General features: G+C 35.5%; 2 protein-coding genes across 2 annotated transcripts; one reads left to right on the plus strand and one right to left on the minus strand.

The window, feature by feature from the left end:
• Window positions 1-10,826: 10,826 nt before the first annotated feature.
• On the plus strand, window positions 10,827-13,263 carry LOC106435299. Its single transcript, XM_013876172.1, has 6 exons — window positions 10,827-10,895; window positions 11,241-11,638; window positions 11,721-11,962; window positions 12,005-12,249; window positions 12,340-12,729; window positions 12,778-13,263. The coding sequence occupies exons 1-6, from the start codon at window positions 10,827-10,829 to the stop codon at window positions 13,261-13,263; spliced, it is 1,830 nt and encodes a 609-aa protein (XP_013731626.1).
• Window positions 13,264-15,294: 2,031 nt separating this feature from the next.
• On the minus strand, window positions 15,295-17,561 carry LOC106435302 (zinc finger CCCH domain-containing protein 15). The gene is made up of 3 exons (XM_013876176.3): window positions 16,801-17,561; window positions 16,079-16,681; window positions 15,295-15,872 (listed from the first exon to the last, which is right to left on the minus strand). The coding sequence occupies exons 2-3, from the start codon at window positions 16,652-16,654 to the stop codon at window positions 15,525-15,527; spliced, it is 924 nt and encodes a 307-aa protein (XP_013731630.2). The 5' UTR covers window positions 16,655-16,681; window positions 16,801-17,561; the 3' UTR covers window positions 15,295-15,524.
• Window positions 17,562-17,768: the final 207 nt, after the last annotated feature.

Here is a 17,768-nt window from a genome sequence, read left to right on the forward strand (position 1 = left end):
TTTGTGGCTAATGCTGTGATGACTCATCGCAAAAATCTTACATATGTTCGTTTCCGAGATCTCAAAATCTTTTATATACTAAAGCAGAAATCATCTTACCAATAAAATTCGGACACATGGAAATGTTTAAATTTTAAAGAAATAATGAAAAAAAAAACTTAACTGCAGAAAAAGAAAACAGCTATAAAATTAATATTTAGATAACACAAAAATCCCTATCTGTTCCACTATTTCATGAGATCATACACGATTTCAAAACTGCTACCCTTCATGTAGAGGTTTTGACTCACGATGATATAAGCTCATTTGTACATGCAATTTTTTTGTTGTTGAGAAAGTTCATCTCACTACAAGAAAACAGCGGCATACCGAAGGAAAAAATCGTCGGTATGTCGTCGGAATAACGCTATTCCGACGACATACCGACGAAAAAAGTCCTCGGAAATAACTCCTCGGAAATTCATCTTTCCTCGGAAATCCCTCGGAAATTTCCGACGGAATTCCGAGGAAACCCTATTTCCTCAGAATTTCCGAGGACCACAAGTTCGTCGGAAATTCCTCGGAATATTCCGAGGAAGATGTCGTCGGAATATTCCGAGGGATAAACTTCCTCGGAATATTTCCAAAATTAAAAAAAGATTATAAATTTATTTTTTTAAATTGAAATTCGAAAATATAAAATTAAAATTGAAATAGAAAACATTTTTGAAATACAAAAAATAATAAAATAGTTTTTATAAATAAAAAAAATGTTTTATAAATACAAAATTAGTTTTAATAAATATGAAATCATCTTTTTATAAATACAAAAAATAATAAAATAGTGTTTATAAATCAAAAAATGTTTTATAAATACAAAATAAGTTTTATAAATATAAATATTTTTATAGATATGAAATCATCTTTTTATAAATACAAAATAGTTTTTTTATAAATACAAAAAATAATTTTATAAATACAAAAAATTAGATATATCATTTAAAGTATAATAATTCATATTGCTTCAGTTATTCATTTTTGGTATTGAATTGCATTTGTTTTTCTAAATTGTACCAAAAACGCATCGATCGATCACTAGTTCGTCGGAATTTCCTCGGAATTTTGTAAAATCCCTATAATATTTCCTCGGAATTCATCGGTTTTTTCCGAGGAACACATTGTTCCTCTGAATTTCCTCGGAATATTCCGACGGATTGATGTTTCCTCGGAATTCCGTCGGTATATTCCGAGGAAATTCCAAGGAAACCCAAATTTTGGGTTTCCTCGGAATTTCCTCAGAAATTCCTCGGGAAATTCCGAGGATTTCATTTTCCGTCGGAATGTCCGTCAGAATACCGCTGTTTTCTTGTAGTGTATGTACATGCATTCAATGTAATTTTCTGTAATTCCTGGCAATTGCTCTATTGATCCTTCCAGTAAGAGAGTGATGAAATTTTAATTTCTAAACATACAGATCGATGGCTTTTGATGATATTCTTTTAAGAGAATTTATTTCAAGGATTAAGAAAAACACATTTTTTTGGTGAAGCTTACTGAAAGGTTGGCAGATAAAAATTAAAGTCCAGGTTAGTGAGATTAAACATTTCCAAACTCTTCAATCATAATTTTCATCATGTTGATTTTTTTTTATGAATCTTTATCTCCTCTAATATACTTATAATAATTATCCTTTTAACATTATACATTTGATCAATATCATTTTAAAGTAGACTAAATTAATTATCGATGTGCTAGGAAATGTTTATTGAAAGAATTTGAGAATGTTTTTTTTTTTTTAAAGAATTTGAGAATATTTACTGATTTTAAATTTTAATTATATATTATTAAAAGTTGGTCTTATTTGTAAAAAAAATTGTCTATGCGTAGCATGGGATCCATACTAGTATATTATAGATTAGAAGCTTACATTTGTTCGGGTCAGAAATAAGCTTAATATTTAAGAAAACAGTTACAGCCATAAAAAAATAAAAATTAAGAGAATACTTTGACAAAAAAAGAGAGAGGAAAAAACAGAAAGAAATCAAAAGACACGTAATATTTCATGGCTAACCCTAACACCCTAGATGTCGAACGATGAGACATTTATAGAACATTATATTTGTTATTTATGTAGAAACCAAAATAGTAGATTCGATGATTCTTAAATAAAACATACATACGAATTATAATACGTCAGCGTAACTATAAATATATGACATCATTAGAGCATCTTTATCGCTCTCTCTTGAGTGTTTCTTAGGGGGAGGATCCACGGTTCAGAAAAAACGGTGTGTTGTGTGTACAAAATAAAAAACGTGTGTTGCGTGTTTTTTTTTGCACTGTTCGCAGGCTCCACCGACACGTGACGGCCCACAATTGGTGTGTTTTTTATTTTTATTTTTTTTAGTCATAAAAAATATTAAAAAAAAAGAAATTCTTAATGGGGTTTAACGATAAAGATGCTCTTATGTGTTTGGATAACCGGATAATCACAAGAAATAAATGATAATAGAAAAATATGGGAACTTGTCTCGTTTTATTTATAACTTGGTGAGAAGCTGAGAATATTTTGGATCTGATTTTATTAATGGGAAAATTGGATAAAATGGACACTTTCAACCTAGGTTTGTTCCTCTGGTATTTTTTTTTGGCTAGTTGGAGAAATAAGATTTATATTAATGTTAATAACATAATACCCTCAGATTAACCAAATTAAATTTTCAATTACTGTAAATACATAATTTAGTTTAATTATAAATTATTTTATTTTTAAAAGTAAAAAAGCAAGAAAAGGTAACACGTTTACCCTAATTATTTTTCTAATTCTCTGATCTTCTCCGCCTAAGCTTTTAAAGTCCTTCAATGGCGATTTTGGCTTGAGGAGAATCCTACCTTCATCCTGATTAAGCTTACATTTGCTATTGTTTTGATTGAATATTCTCTGGTTCGGTTCCTGAAAATCTTGTGGCTCCAGGAGAGTTTTTAAGTTTTCTTAACAGAGTTTTTAATGGTCATATATTTGGTATTTGCAGACCTTCGAGATGACAAGCAATTCTTCATAGATCATCCTGGTGCAGTGCCAATTACTACACACCAGGTATTGTCTTCAAACGCTTAGTCTCACCATGAGTACCAGGTTCTTCGTGAAAAGAAAAAGGGTCTAATGTTATTAAGAATTCCGCAAGGAGAAGAACTGAAGTAACTAAATGTAGCTTCTAGGCATTATAAAAATCTCACGTCATGGTTCGTATGTTAGCATAGCCTCTTGTAAAAGAGTTGAGTTTTGCTATATTTTGGGGATTCTGCAGTATGTGAAGGCAGTGTTTGATTGAGCCATAAACTGATAAAAGTGGTGTTTCAGGCACCAAAACAGAAGAAGAAAAAGAACAAGAACCGTTGCGTGATTCTGATAAGAAATCTCTAAAGACTAGGAGATAAATAAAAGGAAGAAGAAGAAAATCTCGAAAATTTGATTGGTCCCCACTAATATGAAAATTGGACGTTAAGGGTGACATTATGAGTAGTTTTTTGTATAGTTTCTAAAACAAGTTGTGTTGTTGTGTCTGTTACTCTTTGCTGGGGAATCCTTTGAGTTCACAGTGTGTTTTACTCTTGCCATGTAGACTAATTTCACTCTTCTATTTTGTTCTCGATGGGATCACTATTTTGTATTTACATATTAATCTAATTGGATTTGCAATTTTTGCATCTGTTTTTAAGTTGTTTATCTTCTGCAATGATGTCAGAGACATCATAGCACCGGTTTAAACGGTTGTTGGAATCGTTTCTTTAAAGGAGCCAGACTTTGAAAAAGTAATAGTATAATTTTAATGTCAAAAATAGGGAGATAACTCAAGTTTCATTGTCAACCACGAAACTCCACTCATCACTGCAACTACACATCCATTCACCAGATTTAACATAGATTAGAACCATGTTATATTGATAGAGAAAAGAGATGATTATGTTGATGAAGAAGAGATAAACACAAAAAACGAAGAGAAAAGATCATGGGAGAAGGAGAAAAACGTGGGAGAAAATATTCTATGAGATATTTAGGAAAGATTTAATTTAGATTTAGGAAACATTTTTAACCGAATATTGAAGTTTCCATATTTTTTCGGATTTCACGTAGAATATATATCCTAGCTAACTCAGAACACAGTAGAGTAGATGTGAAACATATTATTCCTCAAGCGCCACATAAGGTAAAAGACAGAACATGTTATGGCACATAATATAGATAAGGTATATCACTGCGTTGTGGCTATATGTCGTTATCAAGCTGAAGGTATACTGAAGACATCTTTCTTGATTATAACGTTTTGAAATATAGCTTGGTTAGAATATATAAGAAATGCTAGTTTACGGTGTATACCCAAAATATATCTATGTATAAAACTTAGTATCCGATTTCTAGCCTAACTAGATGACCAGAATGAGTATTCTAACTGTAGCTAGAAGATAAAATAAAATATGATTCCACTTTTTAAAAAAAAAACTTTTAAACATATATATTTTCATACTTATGTTTTCAATAATTTTCATATTTTTAACATTTTTAAAATTCAGTTTACTATTTTTCCCATAAAAGAAAGGTAAAAGTTGTCCAGAATTGTCCAAAATATCAGAAGTACTATTGTGGCAAATAAAAGTTCAAAGTGTCTCATTTTTTCAATTTTTCCTTTATTAATCTCGTTTCAAATTAGTATAATAGTAATATTTGCAGAGTAAATAAATGTAGAAAAGCTTCTAAGAATTTAGAACAACATTGGTGATCTCTCACCAAAATATTTCACTAAGTAATTAATAAAAAGGTAAAAATAAAAAGAGTGATGAAACTCTCAAATAATGTTGAGACCCCTATCCACTTGTTTTAATTTAAATGAACATAATTTTTAGCCTTAAAATTTAATTATATAGTTAAAAAAAATTAAATTTAAATTTCTTCTTGCGGAAAATTTTTATCTACAAAATCGATAAGTAAAGATTCTTTCAGTATAACACTATTTGAGTCTTTCCCAAATTTCTCATCTTTAAAAATAAGAAAAAAGTTGAAAGAAAAATAAAGAGACCCAAAAAGGAAGAAGCATTTAAAAAAAATTACAAAGTATATGAGAAATTTATATGTGATATTACTTTATGAATAATTATTTTTATTATCTAATGAATTATATTAATACTTAAGACATGAAATACTCTATGGAAAATTATACTAGTAATGTAGAAAAGCAAAATTAGATGGATAAGGAAATTAACAAAAAAAAAAAACTTAAGCGGCAAAACTGAATGTACAGAATTATACATCAAAGCCGGAGGTAGAAAACTAGAAATTACTTTTATAGGGGGTCATTAGAAACAAATTTGATATATAAAATCCCAATCTATATTTTAATAATAACAGATAGAACAAAATAAATACTCCCTCCGTATTTTAATATAAGTCGTTTTAGAATTGTGCACATAGATTAAGAAAATCATTAATTTTTTATATTTTCTAAACAAAAATATCATTAATTATTTACCTAAATACAAATCAACCAATAATATAATAGAAAGTATATTATCATTGGTCATATAACATTAAGTGTAAAAAAATTTTACATAAAAAACCGAAAACATCATATAATTTGGAACATAAAAATTTCTCTAAAATGATTTATATTAGGGCATCTGAAAGACCAAACATATATTTTACTGGGGGTCAAAACTACCCTAAAATACAATAAATATTAATTTGATAGGGGTAGTGGTTAAAATAATAAAAATTTGAGGGGTCGTATATATGACCCTAACCCTTCACTAACATCAAACGGTATACGAGCAAGCTCCGACAGCACTTTGAGTTAAGCAACCGTTCTTTCCCGCTCTTGTACCTTTTTAAGGCACCTCTCCAACATCTCTTCCTATAAATACTATCTTCCTTACTCACACAACCTCTTCATCAGTCTTTAGTTAGCTCACTATCACGAGTAATATGGACAAGGATCGAGAAAGCCTTCAGTTTTGGTCCTCACTTCTCTACTCCCTTGCTGATTCCGACCCTAAGGATGGTCTCTTTCCCGAGATCAACAGCCCGATAATGGTGATGTCTACATCGATGGCTACAGATGTTTCGCCCAAACCTTCTAATGCTCCTGGAGATGGAGATAAGGCTGGACAGGGAAAAGCTATATCCGAAACAGGAGATAAGATTATTCATGAGGGTGGGCAGCGATCTGCTGAAAAAGAGATTGAGGTGGTACGTTCAGTTTCTTGGATATACATGTGTGTATGAGTTATGTCTTAATACGAGCTTTATCTTATTAAATGTAAGGAAAAGAAAGTAGGTGCAACTGAAGAAACAAAGAATCTTGGTAAGAGACCACGTACTAATGAAGCTCGTAATATTGCCGAGAAGGTGAGGGCGCTCCTTTGTTAGTTTGTTGCATATCTATTAAGAAAACATGTTGTTCAACTTTTATCTCTCACAACGCAGAGGAGACGCGCTGATATAAAAACCAAAATTGAGAATCTGAAGCAGTTGACACCCAATTGCAAAAAGTTGCACACCATTTGTTTACCTCTTTAGTTTTCATCTCTTATATTGTCATTTTGAATACAAAGATTTGCGTTTGCGTTTCTTAGTTAAAAACATGTTGCTGATGTATAAAAAAAGCTCCCTTCTGGCCAACAGAGTCGGTGTAGTTAAATTTATCCATTCATAAAATACATTAAAACTACTAAAATCTTCTCTCATTTGCGTTTTTGAAATTTATGTAAAATCTACCTATAATATTGTGTTCTCTTTTTGAAACACAATAAATTAACATGTAAATTTAAAAACAGCCTCTAATTAAAAATAATAATAAAACAATTGAGTTTATATTACTTATTCTCTGTTTTGATTTAAAATTTATTTGTTATATATATGAATCTGCAGAGAGACATAGCCTCAATCCTTGATTGTATCATCGATAATATACGCTGGATGAAGCATTATGTAGAAGTAAGTAAACTAAATCATTAACTTGTTATATATATACATATACAGAGACATGTATACAGTATACCTAATTAAAGTTTAATCTTGATTTTCTGGTTAAGAAAAAGTTATATTAAAATAACTGCATTTTGGTCTGTAATTTTAGACAATTTCTTGTTCTAAAAAAAAAATAAAAATAAAACTAATTTCCAATAAAATTATGTTTCAGTTTCAGTTGGATTTAGTTTTGACTTTTTGTTCTCATATACGAAGTATATACACAGTTTGGTCTGGTTTGGATAACTTTTCTGGTTTACATTGGCATGGGGTGTATCAATTTTTCTAGTTTTAAAAAAATATAGAACTGAAAATATAAATGAGTGTCATATTTTCATACGTTGCATGAGACAAAGGACACATATAACGAAACTTGCCATGAACAAACTACAAAATGTAACAATACAGAGTCAGAGCATGGGTCCCATGTTACCACTTGGAATGAAGATGGATTTTCCGGCACCATGGTTCCCTTTTAGCCCTCCCATCTTCATCATGCCGCGGTTCGTTGCTTTTACCCCAGGAGAAACTAGCGGTGGCAATCAACAAAGTGTACCTGTTACTACCAAGGTTTAATTGTTTTCTTCAACATATATTTATATACTTTTGTTATAGCTGTTATTTATTTATTCATTCCCTTTTAATTTGTTCATAATGAACAATTTATAGGGATTCAACAATCAGCCGTACTCGTCAAAATCTACGTGAGGTAGTGGTGTTTCAATACTTTAGACGCATGGTATACTTCGTTTTTAGTAATATAAATGTTTATTGTGTAGTAGTTTAGAGTTGTTCTCCCAAGTTTCCAAGACTGTGGCATGCTCTTTTGTTCGTTCGCCGCATTGTAATTATGTTGTCACTATAGTGTTGTTCATCGTAAACTTATACGCATAGTTTTATATTAAGCTGTTTACATGCAAAGTTTTATATTATGCTGGATCACGCTTTCAAGATCATATTAGAAAAATATGGAAATAACAAAAATGTTCTAGAAAGACCTTTGAATCTGTGATTCAGTTGCAAAATGTTAGATTAGGGTTTATTATGGGCTTCCAACTCAAAACCAATTGGCAATTAGTGGATTGGCCATAGCCTTTTATATATTACTTAATATCCCATTGATTGTCCAATGTGGGATACATATCCCTTAATACCCCTCCTCGAGATGATGGTTCTTATCGGCCAGAAATCTCAGAAACTTTTTAAGACAGTTATACTCGGTCGAGCGAGTCAATTACGACCTATATACCCGGTCGGGTAGGGTTAATATTAATTAGAGGTTTAACTTATTAGGATCTGGGCTCTGATACCATGTTAGATTAGGGTTTATTATGGGCTTCCAACTCAAAACCAATTGGCAATTAGTGGATTGGCCCTAACCCTTTATATATTACTTAATATCCCATTGATTGTCCAATGTGAGATACATATCCCTTAATACAAAACAAAAAGGTCATTGGAAACTTGGGTGGAGTAGTTTCATCCAACTTAAGAGATTAAATTGTAGTTCAAGGATACACGAAAAAGAAGAAAGCAACAACCTCTTCATACATATAGTATGTTATCGTACCAGCGACAAAAGTTTCAACATATTCAGTTCTGTCTCCATGGTCACCCGAGTTCTCACCAGAGCAGCCACAGTTATCTACAGTGGTGGTCCCTGTTGACTTCAGAGGTGTTCCTTGCCTACTTTTCAATCGTCAGAGCTTGAGCAGAATAGCTACAGCAGTTGGTAAACCCGTCTCTTTGGCACCGGAAACAGAAAGAAAAGAGAATTTTGAAGTTGCAAAGGTGTGGGTTAGAGTCGATCTCCTTGCAGACCTACCAAAGAAAATTGTTTCAGGTTTCTCAAATGGCAGGGAGAATGAAATTGATGTCTCATATCCTTGGTTACCAAAGAAGTGTGACAAGTGTGGGAAATTTGGTCATGACCAAAATCTCTGCCCTGCAGATACTAATGCTTGGAGACCAAAACATCAAGCACTTAACCATCATAAACCTCCACCACCTTCAGGAAGGTCTAGAAGTCGAGAATCAAAAGGAAGAAATCGATCTAGACCAAGCAGGTCTGTGCGAAAGCAGAGGTTAAGTCAGTCTGAAAGTCATGGGACTGAAAACGTCAAGGAGGCTGATCAAGTTTCAACTACGGTTGATGCAAGCAATGATCAAGTTTTAGCTGTGGTTGAGGTACATGGAGACTCTGAAGTATGTATCAAAAATGCCATAACGACAGACGGTTCTGTTTCCGTCTCTGACCCCGGTAATATTACATCGGATCTTGAGAAGCTGCTGAGGACAAAGGAACCAATTATACCATGTGCTTCTTTGAATCATGAACGAGTGAGCCATGAGGCTATGATCGATAAGGGACAGCAGGACGAAATCAAGATTGATGCAAGCAATGATGTGGCGAAACCTTCTCCATCAAAGCAAGTGGTTACTCTAGACCGTAACATGGGCTTCTCCACTGTCCATGTTTACCATGAAGATGATGTATCGACTTCAACCGCTCTGTGTGGCAAGGATGATACGTCTGAAGCTCCCTTCTTCCTGGTCAACAACAGGAAGAGTAGCCGCAAGGCTACAAAAGCCTAACCAACATATAATCATGTTTTTTGTGTGGAATGTAAGAGGTCTGAACAACGATATACGCCACAATTTTGTTAAACAATGGATCAATGATAATAAACCATTGTTTGGAGCTTATCTAGAAACACGGATACAACACTCAAACTCAAGAAGGATCTCATCTGCTATCCCAGCAGGATGGAAATTTTTTGCAAACTCGGGACCTCAGGAATCAGCAAGAATCGTTGTCGTATGGGACCCGACAATCACTGTCACGATCTATCAAGCATCCTCTCAGGCGGTTACTTGTGGAATCTTTATTTTGGCCGAAAATCTCACCCTAACAGTCACATTTGTCTACGGTTTCAACCAGCCGGAGGAGAGACAAGCTTTATGGGAAGAGCTATCACTTTTTAATGCTTCTACTCCAGTCTCAAGATGTCCTTGGGCAGTCTTAGGTGACTTTAAGCAGATTCTTCGGGTGGAACAACATTCAAATCATCTTCTTTCTGAGGTGGACACAACTGGGATGGAGGATTTTAATCTTGCTATACAGGATGCATAACTATTTGAAGCTCAAGCTAATGTTCTAACTTACTCGTGGTGGAACAATCAAGATGCCAGCCCGGTTGCAAAGAAGATAGACCATACATTAATAAATCAACACTGGGCTGATAGATTGTCCGATGCATACTGCGAGTTCTTGGAGCCTGGGCAATCAGATCATGCCCCATGTCTGGTTAAATCCCATCTTACCAACGGAGAGTCATCAAGCCCTTCAAGTTCTTCCATCACACGATTGATCCGGAATATTTAGAAACTGTCAGAACTGCTTGGAACAGTGAAGCAATTCAGGGTTCTCTGCAATTTAAACTCGCCAGATCTTTAAAGCTGCTGAAGGGACCTCTCTGTAGGCTAAATACAAGGCATTACAGTGGGATTTCTCAGAGGGTAAAGGAGCAGGCTTCTACTGTGGCAACAATTCAGCGCCAGCTTCTAACCAACCCTGATTCGGAAACCGCGGCTTTGGAGCACTTGGAAAGGGGGAAATGGCAAACTCTGATAAAAGCAGAACATAAATTCTATAGACAAAAGTCTCGGGTACAATCTTGGGGACAAGGATACATCCTTTTATCACAAGACCGTGGTTCAGAGAGCTACAAGGAATCATATCCATTTTCTAAAGGATTCAGAGGATCGGTTGATTGGTGAAGCCGAGGGGATAAAAATTCATGCAGCAGAATACTTCACTGGTATCATGGGTGCTACTGATATGTCCTCCTCTCCTGTCTCTCTTGAACAGCTTCAAGATCTTATGCCTTTCGATGTACTGAGGCGCAAGCTCTAGAACTGCAGAAAGACATCACCACTGAGGAGATAACTAAGACAGTATTTGCTCTACCACTTGACAAGTGCCCAGGGACCGATGGATATTCTGTGGAGTTCCTAAGATCAGCCTGGACAGTAGTGGGAAATGATATTATTGTGGGGGGTTCAGGAATTCTTCAGGAATGGTAGACTTCTAAAGGATCTACACAACACTGCCATCGCGCTCATCCCAAAGAATCCGCAAGCTTGCCATCTTTGAGATTTCAGACCTATCAGTTGCTGCAATATCATCTATAAGGTAATCTCGAAAATTAGTGCAAATCGTCTTAAGCCTTTGCTGTAGGAGTGTATAAGCAGCAACCATGCAGCGTTCCTAAAAGGAAGAAGTCTAGGAGAAAACGTGCTACTCTCGTCTGAGCTCATAAGAGATTACACAAAGTCTACGTGTCAAAGGAGCTCAATGCTTAAAGTTGATATAAGGAAGGCATTCGACACGGTTTGCTGGGATTTTGTGATGAAAGTGATGGAAGCCCAGAATTTTCCTCCTTTGTTCAGAACTTGGGTTAAAGAGTGTATCACTTCACCTCGATACTCGATGTCTATAAATGGAGAGCTTGTGAGTTTTTTCAGGGGAAAAAAGGGCCTACGACAAGGTGATGGTATCTCTCCGTACTTGTTCATTATGGTGATGGAAGTCCTATCAAAAATCTTAGAAAAGGCGGTTGAAGATGGCAAAATCAGGTTGCACCTGAAAATGTGAGGACCCGCTGATTACACATTTGTTGTTTGCTGATGATTTGTTGGTGTTTTCTGATGGAACAAGACACTCCTTGACGGGTATTTCTTCGGTAATGGATGACTTCAAGAGGATAAGTGGTCTTGAAATGAATCCTGCCAAATCAGAAATATTTTTTGGTGGTTATGCTGATATCGAAGCATCAGTACTAAGTGATCTATCTGGATTCAAGCTTGGTACATTCCCAACAAGGCATCTGGGTCTCCCACTGAAACCAGGACTCCGCCTGTCTCTTGCAACTCTGCAGCCTCTCATTGACAAAATTATCGGCAAGTTAACTTCTTGGACAGTCAAATACTTATCTTTTGCAGGAAAGATCAGGCTTATAGCATCTCAAATCTATGGACTTGTTAACTTCTGGAGTGCGGTTTTTGTTCTCCCTAAAGCCTTCTATGCAAAGATTGATTCTATATGTGTTGGCTTTCTATGGAGGAATAATACGGAATCAGCAAGAGGGTCTCGTGTTGCTTGGAATGATATATGCAAACCCAAGAGTGAGGGGGGTCTTGGTATCAGATTGTTGGAGGATTTTGAAACTGTTTTCAGGCTGAAACGAGTATGGAAATTCTTCACCGCTTCGGGCTCGATCTAGGTGGCTATGCTGAATAATCATCCATTCAAGTGTTTGAGATACTGGATGACTCAGGAATCAGGTCATCAGTCTGCAACAATTCGAAGTATGCTCCAATTAAGACCAGTTTTAAAAGAGTATATGTACTGCAATATTGGAAATGGAGAGAATGCTGCTTTCTGGTTCGATAATTGGACCATTATTGGACCGTTACTTGAATTTGCAGGACAAGGAGGCCCGAGAGCAATGAGAGTTAAAAAGGAAGCTAAAGTAATTGATGCCACACGTCAAGGGTCCTGGTTTTTGCCTCCGGCTCGTTCGGATCAACATCATATGATTCAGGCTGAGATAACTACCATACAACCGCCAAATGCTTCTCATGGCTCAGATCAATTTCTTTGGCGTAAATCAGATGGGACTTTTGGTCCGGTTTTCTCTTCTAAGGTCACGTGGGAGTACCTCCGTGTACCCTCTCCTACTGTCTATTGGCATAAGGTGGTTTGGTTCAAATAGTATATCCCTAGGAACTCATTTATGGCTTTGTTAGCTCTATTAAGGAGGATGCCAACAAGAGATAGGCTACGTCGTTGGGGTATGGACGTACCTTCAGTCTGTGTACTCTGTTCTACCAGCAGTGAAACACATCACCATCTTTTCTTTGAGTGTGAATATTCTTCTACTCTATGGCAAGCTTTTGCGTCTCAAATCTGGACCAACCCGCCTAATGATTTGCATTCAGCAGCATCATGGATTCTCCAACTGTCTCGGCAGTCTAATGCCAATGTCATCCGCTTAATCAAGCATATATTTCAGGCCTCTATCTACCTGTTATGGAAAGAGAGGAATGCTCGTATCTTCACAGCGGTCTCTACTACACCACGCATCATCCATCACGCCCTTGACCGGCTTCTTCGGGATCGCCTTCTCTCTATCAAGGCTGCTCCTCCACCTGCTCAATCACCCCTCCAATTCTATCTCTCCATCTACCGGCCTCCTTGAGTTGGCTAGTGACTGTGGTGTTATTTTGTTCTTGTGTTGTTAATCTTTTGAGTTGAGTTGTTGTTTCTTTCGTGTGTAATAAGTTGCTTGTAACATTGTTAAAAATTCTAAAATGGTATAAATCTTAACATTTTACCCAAAAAAAAAGATTATTTCTATAGTCTCCTTTAGGGAAGTTCTAAAGAATAGACAAACTTTGGATCTTTCTCGTAACTGAAACCGTAAAAAAACTCTAGCAGAGATCAAGGCAATTTCCATTGAAACAAGAACTATATTAGCATCCATGAGATTGTTGCCTAAAGTTGAAAATCCTCTAAAATTTGTTTTTATGCTTCATAACTGGGTTTGAGTTTAAGGAGTCTATCTGTGATTCATGATCCGATGTGAACGTCATGTCAAAAACAATCGCTGAGAAGCTGAGAATCAATAAGATTCAGCCACCCAAGATGAATGTTACCTTTGCTAACTTCTCTAGAATTCCTGAATTACATGTATGCGTCAAAATTTTCTGGTTCATGTTGATTTTTAAGTTGCGGAGATGGTTAAAAAGTCTATTGTGCCATTGAATCTTGGAAGGCCATTCATGGTTATAGTCTATGAAAGTCTTTTACAAGGCAATTCTTACCAGTAGAATACAAATGCATGATTTTTATATCATTGTGGATGTTCATATAAAAGAGGTCAGTGAAAAAAGAGATGTCAAAGAAATCCTGGATGGAGACTCTCAAGTCTGTGCATGAATGTCGGTGAGCAGCCTAGTACCAAAGTCAAATGTGAAAGGCGAAAGGATCAAGGTAGGTTCTATGATGGTTCCTCTGGATAGAGAATTTTTTTATAATTGCCATTTTAAGTTTTTTTGCCAAAAGAATCTCAAAGAAAGAAAAATAGTCAAAAAATTTTATTAAATGGTAAATGTATATTTATACATCTTGGTTAAACTTAGGCCTGGATAAAATAACCGGAACCGAAGAACCGAACCGAAATACCCGAAATCGGAACCGGATCAATACTCTCAAATATCCGAATGGTTCCTACATTTCTATATCTGAAATAACCGAACCGAGAACCGAACGGGTACCCGAATATATAAAAATATTAATTATATACACATATAACATAACTAAATATATATATTTTATTTAAAAATCTATTGAAAATAGTTGAGGATAACTAAATTATTATAAAGTATCCGAACTAACCGAAAGTATCTGAAACTATTTGGATAGTTATATCCGAAATATCCAAAGTAATCTGAAATATCCAAATTTTTTATCTAAATCATCCTAATTATTTGATATTTTACCCTAAATAACCGATATTTTACCTGAATTATCCGAATTACCCTAACTATCCGAACCCGAACCGGATCCAAATGAGAACCGAATTTTTTCTGGATATTTTACGGTTCCTAGTTTTACTATTCGAACCGAACCGAACCCGAAGTTATCCGAATCGAACCGAACCGAAAATAGGTCAAGTAGTAAATGGATCCTCTAGTCCCCTACCTGAACTAACGAAATCCGAAATACCCGAACCGATACCCGAAATGCCCAGGCAACTTAGAGTTTAGAGTTAAGGAATGAGTCTTAGGGATGTGTTTAAATTTTTATTAAAAATATATATATTAAAATTTGCAAAATATTTTTTTAAATAGTTTCAAAAAGCATTTTCGATTCCAAATTTTTTTTGAAAATAAGTTTATAAATAATTCGAATAGGAAAACATAAATTTAAAACTACAAAAATATATATTTCTCTATTATTTATTTAAATAATTATTTATATTTATATATCTTTATAAAACAAGGAGTATAGAAATCTTTTGTATCTTTAATACTACATCTTTTAGTCATTTTATTTTGAAACTTTTTTGGTGACAAAAACTAATAAAAGATATTTGAGAGAATTGCTTTTAAATCTATCTATGATAGACACGAACTAGACATGTAATCCCTCGTACGGAATTTCTTAACCAAACAACCTCTGTTTTGCGGACATTAGCGAAGCTATTTCTATATTACACACAACCAAACAGACTAAAATTTTCTAGTATGTATTTACCAAAACAATCATCTGACTAACCGAAAACTGTTTCTCTCGGATCGCAAGTCTCGGAAATAATCGAGAAACAAAATGTCAAACACACTTGCTGCACATTATTCGCCTTTTTTACCAATAACGCTATTTGAATAGCTATCAATATCTCTATACTGTTCAGTTACATGTATACGATTCAAACCTTCTTTTGTCATTTACCTTTGGTCATTTGACCACCTTGACGGAGGACTTATTGTTGGGTGTGCAACCAGCAGCCGTAAGCTTCTCTTGGTCAGATAGCGAGTGGCGGAAGTGACAACGGTGGCCATAAGGACAGATATCACCAGCAAGAACCATTCTGCAAACCTCAGTCTTGTAACGAGGATGGCGGATCACCGGGCGTAGTTCTTTAATACCGTGAGCGAACTGGCAGTGGTCACCATATGGGCATGCCCCCGTCTCTTGCCACTTGTTGCAGAGCTCTGTCTTTGTCATCCCTTGGTTATACACCTCCACTTCTATCTCCTCCTCCTCTGCTTCTTCTTTCTTCCCTCCTCGCACATATACCTTTTGCTGCATTTCCATTCATATACATCTTTAGTGTATAAAAATGACATGCAGAGATAAATCATCCAAAGAATGCAGAGTGTAATCATACATGCAAAGCTGAAATTAAACAGCTAATCAATCAAGTCTCTAGTCTCATGATCCCAAATTGATTCCAATAATCAAACTCTAATTCTCACAGTAATCAAGAAAACAAATAAAGAGATAGTTACCGTGGTAGTGAGTTGTTGACCACAAGTCCCAGGCTTAGGTATGGCTCCACGAGACTGAGAGACACCACCACCTCCTTGGCTCGCCTTAGAGTAACCGCTGGATCTAACGGAGATGCTCTTCGGCAGCGAAGAGCGGTTCACATCCTCATTCCCAATCACGCTCGTTGGACTCTCGTCGCTGACGTCACGCTTCTGATTCCCCGCGGGGTTCTGATTCTCGTTATTCCCTCCGATGGAAAGCATCCGAAGCGGAGGAGCCATGTCGTAGCGGTTGCGGAGAGAGGATCGGATGAGCTGGTCGAGCTCTTTCTTGAGGTGGAGATTCAGCGATCGGAGCTCGGCGTTCTCCAGACGGAGCACTTCCGCTTCGAGAGACGCCTCGTGGAGGCGCGTGTAACACAAGGCCTCTCGGTTCACCATATCTTCGCGGCGCTGCTGCATAACGCTGCGGCTGGACTGGTAGAGCTGGTCGCGGAAGCGAGAAGGCGCGACGACGCCACCGGACGATTCTCCGTGAGAGTTCATCATCCCGGCGGAGCTGCCGCTGTAAGTAAACGGCGCGATTTCGTTTTCCATTGTTCGCTGATGAAAATTGCGGCGGTTCTGTTTCGCAATCGCCGGAAAGAAAAAGAAAGAAATCAGATGTAGCTTTCGACAAGGATTATCAGATTCATACGAACAAAATAAAGATATCAAAAAGAAAATCCGAGAAAAAAATTTACCTGGAGTAGAGAAGCTGAAGAACTACCGAGAAAATTGAGAGGAAACTTTCTTGCTAGAGAGAGAGGTAGAAAGTTTCTCGAGAAAGAAAGGCTAGAGAGTTTATATACACGGAGAAAGTTGGAGGGAAACTATGTGCAAGGATTTTCGCATTTATAATTAATTTATTTAATAAGGAAAAAAATGTATTGGTTGTTATAAGTAATTAACAGAAAGACTCTTAATCTATTATTACGGTTATACCACTGTAAGAGGAAGTGATTTAAGTCAAGTGGTTAAATGTTTATTTATGTTTCGTGTTGTAGGATTGGTTAGACCATGATTAATCCGGGTTCTTAGGATGAGTTCTTAGTTTCAGCTAAGAACTATTTCTTAACTTTTAACTAAAAAAAGCTAAGAACTATTTCTTAAATAAAAGATATAAGAATCGGTTTTTAGCCGAAAATTAAGTGTAAAAAAAAAAACAAAAAAAATGTCAAATCAAATTAAGAGTTCGGGTTAATCATGCTCTTATGTACCGAGAGTCATAATTGATTCAGTTCAACTGATGATAAAAAAAAATTGGATGTAGATAATAAGAGAAATGTGTTCTTTTTGACAATGATAGTAACTTGAAATACTAATAACCAGGCCCAGTAATAGTTAGAGATTTGATTTGTTTTCAACTAATTGCTTCATTTTTAAGATTATTTGAGGGACAAGATTGTGTTTTTACACACAAAACTTGCAGAATAGTGGAACTTAAGCAAACTAAGAATTATTTTTTTACATTTAATCCGCTAATATATCAAACAAACAAAAAAAACTAAAAAAGGATTTTGCTTATTTATCACAAGTTCACAACTATTTAGTAGTCTTGTCAACTTTCATCACAACAACAATTATGGTTCTGGTAACACAAATGTCAATCTCATTGTCTGTTAAGTAACCTTTTGATTTAATATTACTAATAATGTTAATTTCTGGTGAA

The sequence above is a fragment of the Brassica napus genome, chromosome C6 (assembly GCF_020379485.1).
Source record: "Brassica napus cultivar Da-Ae chromosome C6, Da-Ae, whole genome shotgun sequence".
NCBI lineage: Eukaryota > Viridiplantae > Streptophyta > Magnoliopsida > Brassicales > Brassicaceae > Brassica > Brassica napus.

What these genes read in the sequence shown, in the direction of transcription:
- LOC106435299 (XM_013876172.1), top strand. Translation starts at nt 10,827, where the DNA reads ATGGGTGCTACTGATATGTCCTCCTCTCCTGTCTCTCTTGAACAGCTT. An exon ending in AAGATCTTATGCCTTTCGAT is followed by an intron (nt 10,896 to 11,240) that starts GTACTGAGGCGC and finishes CCTTTGCTGTAG; the next exon opens with GAGTGTATAAGCAGCAACCA. An exon ending in CTGTTTTCAGGCTGAAACGA is followed by an intron (nt 12,250 to 12,339) that starts GTATGGAAATTC and finishes TGGATGACTCAG; the next exon opens with GAATCAGGTCATCAGTCTGC.
- LOC106435302 (XM_013876176.3), bottom strand. Translation starts at nt 16,654, where the DNA reads ATGGAAAACGAAATCGCGCCGTTTACTTACAGCGGCAGCTCCGCCGGG. An exon ending in GTCAACAACTCACTACCACG is followed by an intron (nt 15,873 to 16,078) that starts GTAACTATCTCT and finishes ATGGAAATGCAG; the next exon opens with CAAAAGGTATATGTGCGAGG.